The following is a 13,887-nucleotide window of genomic DNA, read 5'->3' on the forward strand; positions in this document are numbered from 1 at the left end:
AAAGCCCTAATACAGAAACTGACATTAGAAATGAGTAAATAGAAGTGACCCAGAGGTCTTAGCCTCAGGGCAGCCACAGCCAGCTCAGGCTGGAGTGACTTCAGATCACCAGCAGCTGTGGTTGTTTCCAGAATTATCAATCCGTAGATGCTAAGGACAAAGTGAGAGGGCAGTGCAGGGTGGACTTTGGGATCCAGAGTTTGGGAGTACAGTCAGACTTTGTCCCCTGGAGGGAGAAGCAGCTGAGGCACCTCGGCTGTGCAGCTGCAGCCACGTGACTGCTTCAGCTCCTGGCCTGCAGATTGTAGGAAGACCAAGCAACCAGTCTGAGGGGTAATTGCTCTTGCTTTAACCTGCTTGGATCTGGATGGCGGTCTAGGGTGGAGGTCCTGGGGTGTGTGACCAGCTTGCCAGAGCATGTGGAGGCTTCAGAGAGGGCACCCAAATAATTAACCTTTGGCAACCGAGAAAACCCCAGTGAATGGGACAGAGCTCCACTGTCTGGGAGCAGAGTCCTACTGTGACAAAAAGCCCAAAAGTCAAGTAATTGAGTGGCAACATGAGCAAATGAGGGAAGCAAAGCGAGCAGAGCCGCCCAACTTTACACTCCTATTTTGGGGACAAAAAGGATCAAAGCATGGAACAGGAAGAAGATAACAAAGTCAGAACTCCTGAACCAAAAGCTTCCAAGAAAAATACGAGCTGGTTACAGGCCATAGAGAACCTTAAGAAAGATTTTGAAAACCAAATAAGAGAAGTGGAGGAAAAATTTGGAAGAGAAATGAGAACGATGCAAGAAAATTATGAAATGAGAGTCAACAACCTGACTGAAGAAAATAACACCTTAAAAAATAAACTAACTCAAATGGCAAAAGAGGCTCAAAAAGACAATGAGAAGAATGCCTTAAACAGCTGAATTTGCCAGATGGAAAAAGAATCTCAAAAGCTCACTGAAGAGAATCATTCCTTCAGAATTAGATTGGAGCAAATGGAAGCTAGTGACTTTATGAGAAATCAAGATACTATTAAACAGATCCAAACAAATAAAAAAATAGAAGGCATTGGGAAAACCACTGACCTGGAAAATAGATCTAGGAGAGATAACTTAGAAATTATTGGACTACCTGAAAGCCATGATCAAAAAAAGAACCTAGAAATCATCCTTCAAGAAATTCTCAAGGAAAATTGCCCTGATGTTTTAGAACCAGAGGGCAAAATAGAGGCTGAAAGAATCCACTGATCACCTCCTGAAAAAGAAAACTCCTAGGAATATTATAGCCAGGTTCAAGAGTTCCCAGATCAAGGAGAAAATATCACAAGCAGCCAGGAGGAAACAATTTGAATATTGTGGAAACACAATCAGGATAACACAGGATATGGCAGCTTCTATATTGAGGGATCGCAGAGCTTGGGATATGATTTTCCAGAGGCCAAAGTAGCTGGGATTAAAACCAAGAATCACCTACCCAGCAAAACTGAGTATCATGTTTCAGGGGAAAATATGGTCATTCAGTGGAATAGAGGACTTTCAAGCATTCTTGATGAAAAAAACAGAGTTGAATAGAAAATTTGACATTCAGATACAAGAAGCAAGAGAAGCATGAGAAGGTAAACAGGGAAAAGAAATCATAAGGAACTTATCAAAGTTGAACTATTTACATCCCTACATGGAAAAATGATAATTGTAACTTATGAAACTTTTCTCAGTATGAGAATAATTGAAGGGAATAGAAATGTATATGTATATATGTATATATACACACATACATACATACATATATATGTCTATATAGGAAGGTATATGGGCATATGAATACATATGTAAATGTGTGTATATATGTTTACAGGTATACATAGATAGAGGGCACAGGACCAATTTAATAGGAAGGGATGATACTTAAAAGGTGCAGTTAAGAGGTGAGAAAGGAATATGAGAGGAGATGGGGAGAGACAGAATGGGGTAAACTATGTCATATAGAAGAGGCAAGGGCAAATGGTTACAATGGAGGGGAAGAACAGGAAGGCAAAAGGGAATGGGTCAACCTAATTCTCACTGAATTTGGCTTAGGGAGGGAATGACATACACACTAAATAGGGTATCTCACCCTACAGGAGAGTAGGGGGAAAGGGAATAAGAGAGTGGATGATGGAAGGGAGGGCAGGCTGAGGGGGAGGGAAGTTGGAAGCACCCACTTTTGAAAACAGGATCAAAGTAGAGAATAGAACAAGTGGGAGGTGGGATAGGAGGGAGGAAAATATAGTCAGTATTTTACAATATATCCACTATGGAAATGTTTTGCATAGCTGCACAGGTACAGCCTATACTGAATTGCTTATCTTCCCAGTAAGGGTGGGTGACAAGGAGGAAGGGAATGAATCTGGAATTCAAAGTTTTAAAATCAAATGTTTAAAATATATATACACTATTATTAATACTATTTTACATGTAACTGGGAAATAAGAGGTATAGGCACTGGGGCATAGAGATCCACTGTGCCCTACTGGAAAGTTAGAGGGGGTATGGGAGAAGATATGGGAGAGAGCAGATGGAAGGAGGGGATATCGAGTGGGATCACTATTTTGGGGTGGTGGGTAGGAGAAAAACGGGGAGAAAATTTGTAATTCAAAATCTTGTGGAAATGAATGACGTAAACTAGGAGTTAATAAAGCATTTGCTAATAAATAAATGCAAGTGGAGTAAAATGGAGATTCACAGTTTCACAACCAATCCTTTATGTTCCACAGTATGTATTTTGGTGCACATTTTTATTGTTCTTAATTTCAAAATTGGGGGAGGGGATATTCAGTGGGATCATGTTCTGGGTTGGTGGGTAGGGAGAAGACAGGGAGAAAATTTGTTACTCAAAATCTTTTGGAAACGAATGTTGTAAACTAAAAATAAACATAAAATTCAAAAAAGAGGTCTTTCTTCAATCCTGTGATCTTTTCTTTTTATTAATTTATTTCTTTTTAGCATTTATTTTAAAAAATTTTAAGTTCCATATTCTCTTTCTAGTCCGTCTCCTAGCCATTGAGAATACAAGCAATATTATATCAATTATATATATGAAGTCATGCAAAACATATTTCCATATTAGCTGTGTTGCAAAAAAACAAAAAAAAAGACAAGAAAATAAAGAAAGTGAAAAAAATATTCTTCAATCTGTTGTCAAAGTTCATCATTTCTCTCTCTGGAAATGGATAGCATTTTTCATCACGAGTCCCTGTGGAACTCTTGTGGATCGTTGTATTGATCAGAGTAGCTAAATCTTTCACAGTTGATTATCATTACAATGTTGCAATTACTATAGACAATGTTCTTTGTTTCTGCTCATTTCACTTTATGTCAGTTCATATGAGTCTTCCCAGGCTTTTCTGAACCCATCATGCTTGTCATTTTTTATAGCAGAGCAGTATTCCATCGTAATCATATGCACAACTTGTGTAACCATTCCCCAATTGATGAGCATCCTCTCAATTTCCAATTCTTTGTAATCACAAAAAGAACTGCTATAAATATTTTTGAACATAAAGATTCTTTCCCTCTTTCTCTGATCCCTTCAGGATACAGACCTAGTAGTGGTATTGCTGGGTTAAAAAGTTTTTAGCCCTTTGATCATAGCTTCAGGTTGTTCTCCAGAATGGTTGGGCCAGTTCACAACTCTACCAACAGTGTATTTGTGTTCCAATTTTTCCACATCCTCTCCAGCATTTATCATTTTCCTTTTCTGTCATATTAGCCAATCTGAGCGATGTGAGGTGGTACCTCAGAGTTGTTTTAATTTGCATTTCTTTGTAATCAGTGGGGATTTTGATCATTTTTTCACGTGACTATTGATAGCTTTGATTTCTTCTTCTGAAAACTTTCTGTTTATATCCATTGACCATTTATCAATCAAAGAATAGCCCTTATTTTTAGAAATTTGGCTCAGTTCCCTATATATTTGAGAAATTCTCTATATTAGAGAAACATGCTATAAATTTTCCCCCTTCCCCAGTTTCCTGCTTTTCTCCTAATTTTAGCTGCATTTTGTTTGTACAAAACCTTTTTAATTTTGTGTAATAAAAATTATTCATTTTTCTTACCTGATGCCATCTATCTCTTGTTTACTCATAAATTTTTCCCTTATGCATAGATCTGACAGATAATTTTATCCATGTTCCTGTAATTTGTTTATGATATCACTTTTGTTTTTCTAGGTGAGTTTTGTTACTATTTTTCCTAACCATAACATAATTCTTTGGTAGTTTGATCGGTGACCCTGTGATCTGATCAAGCTTTTATCCTATAACTCCCCTCTCTTTCACTGCTAAAGTCTTGACTCTTATAAGAGCAATCTTATACAACATGACTAATGTACAAATATGTTTAACAGGAACGTGTATGTATAGCCAAAACAGATTGCAAGTCATTTTGGGGAGGGAGGTGGAGAAATTTTAAACTTGTGTAAGTGAATGTTGAAAACTAAAAATAAATAAATTAACTTTAAAAAAAGAAGAGCAATCTATACTTACTGCTTCACCTTCTTCACCACTGATTTACTCCTTAAACTATTTGCTGTCTGGTCTCTGACCCCACCATTCTGCTAAAACTACTTTCTCAAAGGCCACCAGTGATCTATTTGTTGTTGCCATTTTTTCTTTTGTTTTTCTAAATAGTGTGGTCTTGTCTTGGAGGTGTTGTGCTATTGTGAATAGAGAACTGACCTCAAACTCAGGAACATCTGGTTTCATATGCTGCCTCTGGCATTTACTGGTTGTGTTTGTAACCCTATACAAGTCCCTTAATCACTCAGTCCTCTAGGAAACTCTCCAGGACAAGTTTCATGCACAGAAGAGAACAAAAGAAAATCTGTAAGGAAGCAAAGAAAAGATGGACAACTCTGAACACAAAGTACAGTATTTATTATATAGGCTTTCTTGAAATGGAAATTTATTGCTTTATATTTTGAGTCTTCTCTTATTTTCTGCTGTACACATGGCAATCCTTTTTTTTTCTTTTTTTATTTTGTATTTATGTTTAAAATGTTTCTTTTTATTTTCATGTTTTGTATTTAAGGTTTAGTATTTAAGTTTAAAATAAATTAATTTTTTAAAAAAGACTAAGTTTCAGAGACGATGCATTTGTAGAAGGAGTTTCCTCATGCAGGAGTGCCTTGTCCTATTGAAATGAGAAGTCTAGTCCCTATCCTTATCCCTACTGTCCCTTCAAGGTAATTGCTTTATCACTCTAATTTTTAAAAATTAAGAACTAGAAGATCATCAACAAATGCAAACATTGCCCAACATAAAGAAGAGTAAAAATGGAGACTGAATGTGAAATTGCAAATTTAGTACATATGACTTGTCCCTTTTAATGTAACATTAAATTTAATGTGGTAGTACCAGCATTTCACTGCTTATCTGTGTTCACCCATTTCTGGTCTCTTTGTATGGTTCGCTGATATCCCTTTCTTTCCTCCCTTCTGACTTTTGGGGAATCACTATTACTCCTCCCACTCCTCTTCTCCTCAACTTTTCCCCCTGCCCCCCCCCCAAAAAAATCCCTCCCTTGTAACAGAAGTGTAGTCAAGCAAAATAAGTTTCTGTTGTAATGGTCACGTCTGAAAATGAACGGATCATTCTTTACCTCTAGTTCATCAACTCTCTACCAAGAAGTAGGAGGTATGCTTCATTATTAGTCTTCTGGAGTCCCGATTGGTCAGTTTTTAAGTCTCTCAAAGTTACTTTCCTTACAATATTGGTGTCATTGTATAAATTGTTCTGCTTCTTTTTACTTAACTCTGCATTGATTCATGCAAGTCTTCCCAGGTTTCTCTGAAACCATTGCCTTCATCATTTCTTACAGCACAATAATATTCCATTACATTTATATTCCATGACCTAATCAGCCATTCCCCAGTTGATGGACACTCCCACCGACAGGCACCTTGTATCACCACAAAAAGAACTGGTATAAAATGTTTGTACAGAAGGGTCCATTCCCTCTTTCCTAAGACATGTGAAGAGTTAGCTCACCCACGATCAAACAAGGAGTTTGGGTTGGTATCTGGTGCCTTCTTCCTATGTTTAAGCACTCCAGATATCCTCTCAGGCTTGCAATAGACCTAATGAGTCCAAAGGCCTCTAAGAAAGATACTGGATTAGTTCTGAGCATTCTCCTGTGAATGGTAAGAAACTCCAGTCTGAATTTCTGCTGTAGCACATCCTGGAATGGAGTCAAATGAAAAAAAAAGAACAAAAAAGCCAGCTCTTCCTCAACCTTACACAATTTAGTTTTAATTCTTCTACATAGAATTACTTCAACATATTGCTAAAAATGTTGCTAAGTAGGAGTTCTACTGGGCATTTTTTAGTGAATATATAAGACAATGATTGCATACATGGCAATGCTATTAAAGTGTTTGGAAACCATCTCTGGAGTGAGAGGAGAATGAATGTAAAACCTTGACTAGAGTTCCCAATCTCGTATGCAACTTCCTTAGTTTAAATTATCCTCAGTTTCCTCATCCACTTTAATACTAGGATGATGACCTCTGGGGAAAATTTTGCCCTATGCCAATGAATAACCCAAGAGAAATGTTTTAGGAAACATTACTTTGTCTTTACAGAAGTTCTGGGTGTATGTCATGCCTAACACCAGGGCAGAGTCAAGATGTGGCGAAAGATAGAAAGCTTAAGGGGATAACGGAGCCTCCCACAGTTTTCATTGACCTCAGGCAGCCTGAGCCAAGGAAATCAGTACCTCTGCCTCGGTCAGAGCACAGATTCCAGAAGCAAGAGGACAAACTCAGGTAATGGCAGCCCATAAAATACAAGCTCTGCTTTTCCCTGCTTTCAGTTTCTTCTTTATGGAATGAGTATTTCCAAAAGCGGGGGGGAAGGAGACTGCTTTTGGAAACTAGAAGAACTTCAAAATATGAAATAGGGAGTCTGTGGAACTAATTACAATGGTATTGTCAGGTATGGGTAAGTTTGGAGACCTAGTCTCAGTCAAGTCAAATCAACCAACATTTTTAAGGGCCCACTACACATTTCTTTATCCTCTAGAAGACAGAAAGCCCAGAGAGTTGGCTGAGAAGGGGTCACATGATTAGATCTACAAGACTGCACATACATCGATCATTATTGTCATTATCATTACTAGTCACAATTGCTAATACAGACACAATGCATGAATTTGGATGGGGATACTTTAATCTAGGCAGCTAGGCAACACAGTGGATAAAGTGCCAGCCTGAAGTCATGAAGATTCATCTTTCTGAGTTCAAATATGGCCTCAGACACTAGCTAGGTGACCCTGGGAAAGTCACTTAATCCTGTTTGCCTCAGTTTCCTCATCTGTAAAATGAACTAGAGAAGGAAATGGCAAACCATTTCTCCAGTATCTCTGCCAAGAAAACCCCAGTTGAAGTCATGAAGAGTCGGACATTACTGAACAAGAAAACTACAAAAACAACTTAAATATAAAATGGGCTAATTGTCCTCCAGAACAAATGGGATAATAGATAAAAAGAAGCCTTAAGCTCTTTAGGAGAAAGGCTTTGTGTGAATCCAAGTCAATGGGTTCACTATTCTTTATAGACTGAATGGAACACAAGACACAGACTAAAAACAGTAACTACCAAGAATGCTGAGTTTGATTTCATAAAACTACAGCTTTTAACAATCATATTTTAGGACCATGAGACTTAGAGCTGGAAGGAACTTTAAAGATCTTCTAGTCCAGCTCTCTCTGTCTCTTTCTGTCTCATCTTTCTTTTCTCCCTCCAGCCTTCTCTTTCTCTATCTCTTTCTTCCTTTCTTTCTCTTTCTTCTATCTGTCTCTGTCTCTCTGAGACCCCAAAAAAGCTGTGACCAATGTCACTTGCTTTTTTAAAATCACTCAATCAGTAAGTATTAGTTAAGGGATGCAAGTACAAAAATATTAAAGTGACAGGCCAGATGGAAATGCAGGTATTCTGACTCTCAATCAAGAGCTCTTTGAATAAAAGAAGAACATGAGAAGTTGGGTTATGAAATTGGGAAAAATACAAAAGGTAAAATTTTTTCAAAAGCAAAAGGAACAAATAAGAATCAGTGGGGCATAATTATAGTGGAAAGGGAAGAATTATATTCCATGCCCAGGCAGGTATGACTATGGGCCTCTGACTTCCCCTTTCCAGGGCTCAGTTTCCTCACCTACTAGAGAGGTGATGAAGACCTTCCAGTTCTAAAATGTCTTATCATCATAAATCAAAAACCATCAAAATCCAAAGGTATCGTTGTCAAAGAACAAATTTTAGGTATAGATATGTAAATCTTAGGAATATGTTTGATATTTTCCTGGAATGTCCCCATCTATTCTCACTTCCAGTTCCAACTATATCTGAAGAAGCTAATTTTAGTCTTTCTACCATTTGTATAATTGAAGTCCCTTCCATTTATTCTGATAAGTTCTATTTTATGTATCCTGCATTTTTTACTTTTAAATTAACTTTTCTTATATTTTTATGTCTTCTAAGTCTCAACAATCACATCTATGTGATTTCTCATTTCTAGATGTATTTCTTCCTTTAAAAATTTTTTTAGAAAAGTAAATTTCCTCTCCCAAGAAATCAAAATCAAACCAGATAAATTGTCCAAAAAGTATTTTTGTAAAAGAAGGTGTAATTGAACTCCTTTACCTATTTCTCTCTAAAAAGGCAGCAAATGGAGCTATCCTGATTGCTGTCACAATTACCTAGAGAGGAGAAGGAAGAAAAGGAGGGCATAGGATGTGGTACAAGTACAAAAACAAAATCTGTGTCAAAGAGGCAGATTCTATAGAATTTAAATTGAACATATTTCATTTTAAAAAGAGATCCAACCAATAATCACAGTGTGCAAAAATGCAAAGTAGGAGCTGAAATAAGCAATTTCATCTCAGTGAGGAGAAGCTCAGATAGACTGAAAATCTCTTCAAGATGAAATTTCAATTAATTTAATCCAGGATTGCACACACACATTCATACACATACAGTTGGCTGGAAGCAGACTACTGAACTCCCCACACCACGCGGTATTTCCAATTCCGTTTTGATCTAAATGAGTGTGTGTGTGGGGTGGGGGGGGATGGATGTGTGTATGTGTGTATGGGGGGGGAGAGAGCGCACACTTTGATTTATTTAATAAATATGTCTGAGCTACTTAAAGACTTTTTATACCTGTGCTGTCCCCCTTGAATATCCTTGCAGAACACTGAAAGAATTAATTCATTCAATAAGTTCCAGCACTTTAAGGTATACTGTAAGATGATAGAATTAATTTATGTTTCATTTCTTTCTAGCTCCAGCGATAGCTCTGCCGAAAGTGAAGAGGAGACTCCAGATGTGAGAGAAGAGAAAGGATCCAGAGAGAGAATTTCACAAGACCCCAGGTAGAAAAAAGAAAGAGTTTTCATTCAACTGAAAAGTTCCAAGAATGGCATCTTGGGCCTTTGTTTTTCTTCTCTATTAGTGATTTATTTTTCGACATCAATATCAATCGGGCATTTGAAAATCAAGCTCTCTCTTTCCTGTTTTAACATCTTTTGGGCAAGTTTTTTGCAAAGGATATTTGAATTATATGGTTATCTTCTAGTGCATTAATGCTTTGTGTGTTTCAAAGAAAAGATGTTATTTATCTAATGCTTTTTTTTTTTGGAGGGGGGAAGGCAAGGTAATTGGGGTTAAGTGACTTGCCCAAGGTCACACAGCTAGTATGTGTCAAGTGTCTGAGGTCAAATTTGAACTCAGGTCCTCTTGACTCCAGGGCTGGTGCTCTATTCACTGCACCACCTAGTTTCCCCAAGATGTTATTTACCTAGCATTCAAAAGAATGCCTACTTCATATTCTAGGCCCTTTGGAATCCATATTATGTTCTCCTCCCCCTTTTTTTTTGTCCAGATAATGCCATTCTAATGAACCTCAAAAAGAAGGAAAGGCTTTCTGGAATACTTAATGTACACTTCCTGACTGTAGCATAAAATTCCCACATAAGCTCAAGCATTTGTGGAAGCTTCTAATAGCTGAAATCTAATGTAGAAGGTTTTGGTTTTTTTCTTCTAGTGTTTTTGGAGTGGTTCCTTGTTGACAGCCATCTCAATTGACAACCATAACAGTTTTGTTATATCTAACATAAAAATGCCCTGTTAAAACTCAGCTTTCCAACTTAAATAGATTCATCCCATTTCAAGTATATGTGACATTTTACATCTTTACCAAGAGCTATTCTGGATTCTAGGCTATTACGCTGTTGAATTTTACATAATTGTCTCGGTTATTTCTACTCTTGTTCACTCATTAATTTACTGAATAAATGAATGAACAAGCATTTTTTTAAGCACTGCATATTTCACCAATTCAGAACAAGGTACTTTGGAGGCATAAAACAAGTAGAAAAAAATGAATCCTGCTTCTGAGGGTCTCACAATCTACTGGGAAAGGCAGAACATACATACATCAAATGTCTGGAGAACAGTTATAAGGGAACAAAATGTACATAATAACACAGTAAAAAACAGCATGTGGGGGCGGCCAGGCAGCAAGTAAGAGCGCTGGCCTCGGGGTCCAGACTCAGATACTTGGCACCCACTCAAAATAACTGGCCGTGTAACCTTGAGCAAGTTACTTAACCCCAATTGCTTTAAAAAACAAAACCAGCATGTTCTGGGAGTATATACTGACTTACCCCAAAGGTGGCAATCTAGATATGCCCAAATTGTAACTTGCCCCACCCTTCAAAAATACATTATTTACACATATCATACAAATACAAATGCATAACAACATTCTGATATATCAAGAAATTTCCAGAGCATGTGCCTCCAGGAAGTGTGTAGGCACATCAGTACTTGCCTAAATTTGTAAATTTAACAACAGCTATAATATTCTCAAACAGTTTCATTTATGTTTGTTTTGTCTGTGGGTTCTTTTTTTTTACTTTAAAAATTCACTTTAATCATTTCAGATGAACAATCCCACTCTTCTTATATACCTGCCAATTTCATGTCACAATATTTTAGTTTGTCACACTATTAGATGATCAACATATTTTTGTTTAAAAAATCATTCAATGTTTATTTTCCCACAGTAATAGATGGGGTTAGTGTTTTATCAGCACATTCTAGAATCATAACAATTCCCGTTCTAATAATTTATATACTAGTAATAAAATATACTATTTACCAAAATTAGCTACTCTTAGAATGTAAAAATGTGCCACTAAAAACTGTATCTTGGGGCAGCTAGGTGCCACAGTGAATAGAGCATTGGCCCTGGAGTCAGGAGGATCTGAGTTCAAATCCAGCCTCAGAAACTTGACACACTTACTAGCCGTGTGACCTTGGGCAAGTCACTTAACCTCATTGCCTTGCCTTCCCCCAACAAAAAAAACAACTGTATCATGTGGTATTAATAATGGAAAGTAGGCTCCCCAAACCTCATTGAATCACCTGAGTCTTTACTATAGTATACATAGTTTATTTAATAATATACTCATTTCCAGTCAAACTTTTTTAAAAGTTAAATTATTTATTTTTAATTTTCAACAATAACTTCCATAAGTTTTAAATTTCCTTCTCCTCCCTTCCTCTTCCCTCCCTAATTGTCTGTGGATTCTTGAGAGTAATAGCTATGTTCTCATTTTCATTATAAATTCCTATAATCCAGGATCCAGTATAAGCAGAATTATGAAATAGGTCTTTAAGATTATGAAATAGAAGAATTTTGTTTCCCATATCCCTAGAACTCTCTTATCTCCCATTGCTGGTACTCCGTTCTCCATCTCCCAGCCCACTTTAATATCAAGCCAAAATGATTCTCCCATTCTTTCTCCCCAGTGGAAACTGGGGATCAAATTTTTCAAATCAAAATTGCTTTCAGATCTTTCATCACTCCAATATCTAAGTGATTGATAGCATCTGAAGTTATTATCCCTTTTGATGAAAAACTGCATTTTCCCATTGTAGTAGCCTTAAGTTAAAGGGACAAATAGCTCTAAAAGTAGAATTTAGGGCATTAGGCAGCCTAACAGGGTTGGTCCTGATAGTGTAAACTAATGTCCCTACAAGTGAGACAGCTCCTGCTGCGAATATTGGCCTTTCAGTGTTGTTGATTAAATGACAACTATTAGCGTTCTGGGTCCCTAGTGTTGTGTTCAAGTAGTTGCTGTAAGGCTTCCTGAATGACCTACTTTTTTCCTTACATGAATACGTTGCTGAAATTGAACTATCGAGTCCTTTTCTTCTCATACATATACTGCTCCACCTTTAATAACCATGAAGCGTCAGGATGTTTTTCTTTGATTTTTGGTCCTCGTTTTTCTTGAATTCTCTCTCTTACCAGGGACCAGACTGGGAAAAGTTACCTGCTACAACAGCTCCGTGCTTTCCAGAAGACCTCTCAGTCATGTGGCACCAAAACCAAAGTGATTACCCAAGAAGGTCACAGTACTCAGGATGCTGAAGCTTTTGAAGACATGGCTACATCAGCAATCAGGAGAAAACAACAAGCAGTGACGAGAGAGACACATCAGAACACATCAGCGAGGTTGCAGGGATCCAAATGCTTTTCTTTCCCAGACCAGGAGGCCAAGAGTAGAGGAGAAAATCAAAAGGGCATAGACAAGAATCCTGATTCAGAAAAATTCATTGTCAAGATGGCAACTCCTCTGAATAAAACAAGAGAAAACTCAAGGTAAAGTAATTTGAGAACTGGGTCGATAATGTGGATTCTAGTTATTAGATACCTTAGTCTTATGGGTTCTCTTGGCTCTATTCCATGTTTTTCATGAGCATCTGTAGGGTAGTAAGATACAGGCCATGTCTTCCACATGTGACACAACAGTGATAACTATTCAGGTATATGGCATTTTAAAATTAACAAAGCCCTTTGCTTACAGTGTTCTTGTTGAGTTGTTTCAGTCATGGGCTGACTGTCTGTGACCCCGTTTGGGATTTTCTTGTCAAAAATATCGAAGTGGTTAACCATTTCCTTTTCCAGCTCATTTTGCATATGAGAAACTAAGGCAAACAGGGTTAAGTGACTTGCCCAGGGTCACACAGCTAATAAGTGTCTGAAGCCAAATTTGAATGTAGGTCCTCCTGAGTCCAGGCCTGGCACTCTATTCACTGCACTCAGCTGCCCTTGCTTACAGTAGCCCTCTAAAATAGCTAGTCCCTATGCTATTATCCCTGTTTTATAAATAAGTAGCCTGAGGCACAGACCTTTAGATAACAGTAACTCCAGCAGTGAATAGAGCACTGGCCCTGTTGTCAGGAGGACCTGAATTCAAATCCAGCCTCAGACGCTTAACACAAAAACTAGCCATGTGACCTTGGGCAAGTCATTTAACCCCATCTGCCCTCCAAAAGAAAAATAGATAAGAGTAATTCAGCTGGTAAGCGTCTCACGCAGCCAGACACTCTTAGGCATCAGTAACTGCGGTAAGTAGAATATAATACTGGGCTCTCCTGGGCATGCTGGAGCTCTGGGACAGAAGACCACTGGTAGTGCGATTGTCAAGGAGCCAGATGAGCTTGCCCTAAGAGAGGAGAGCTACAAGAGCAGTGGGCAGAGGTGGTGTAGCGTCACCAGATTTTAGCGGATGGACCCAAAGGTCATGGAGCTTCCCAGCAATGTTGGCTTACAGTTGCCATTTTTATCTATTGTCTTGGAAAGCACATCACATTCATCAAATGTTAAATGGGAGTACTGTCTAGGTTTTAATCTTGAGCCTCCTCTCCAGATGCTCATTTTTCCTTGGCAACCTCCTCTATTGCTATGGCTTCAATTGTGTGACGTGGTGAAAGAATTTTGGACTCCAGAGTCAGCATCAGTGGACACCTGGGTTTGAATGCCATCCCTGTCACTTACTAGCTGTGTGAA

At 37.9% G+C, this 13,887-nt stretch overlaps 1 protein-coding gene across 1 annotated transcript in view; it reads left to right on the top strand.

Moving 5' to 3' along the window:
- DNAAF8 (dynein axonemal assembly factor 8) overlaps positions 1 to 12,700 on the top strand; it is a 31,450-nt gene extending 18,750 nt beyond the window's left edge. Inside the window, exons 7-9 of the mRNA XM_069090127.1 lie at positions 6,612 to 6,794; positions 9,308 to 9,397; positions 12,346 to 12,700. Of these exons, the coding sequence (XP_068946228.1) occupies positions 6,612 to 6,794; positions 9,308 to 9,397; positions 12,346 to 12,700 (628 nt within the window). The remainder of the gene's footprint in view (positions 1 to 6,611; positions 6,795 to 9,307; positions 9,398 to 12,345) is intronic.
- The last annotated feature ends 1,187 nt before the right edge of the window (positions 12,701 to 13,887 follow it).

The sequence above is a fragment of the Petaurus breviceps genome, unplaced genomic scaffold, assembly GCF_028583685.1.
Source record: "Petaurus breviceps papuanus isolate PSGF00001 unplaced genomic scaffold, PetGlider_PUasm1.0 120, whole genome shotgun sequence".
NCBI classification, from domain to species: Eukaryota; Metazoa; Chordata; class Mammalia; order Diprotodontia; family Petauridae; genus Petaurus; species Petaurus breviceps.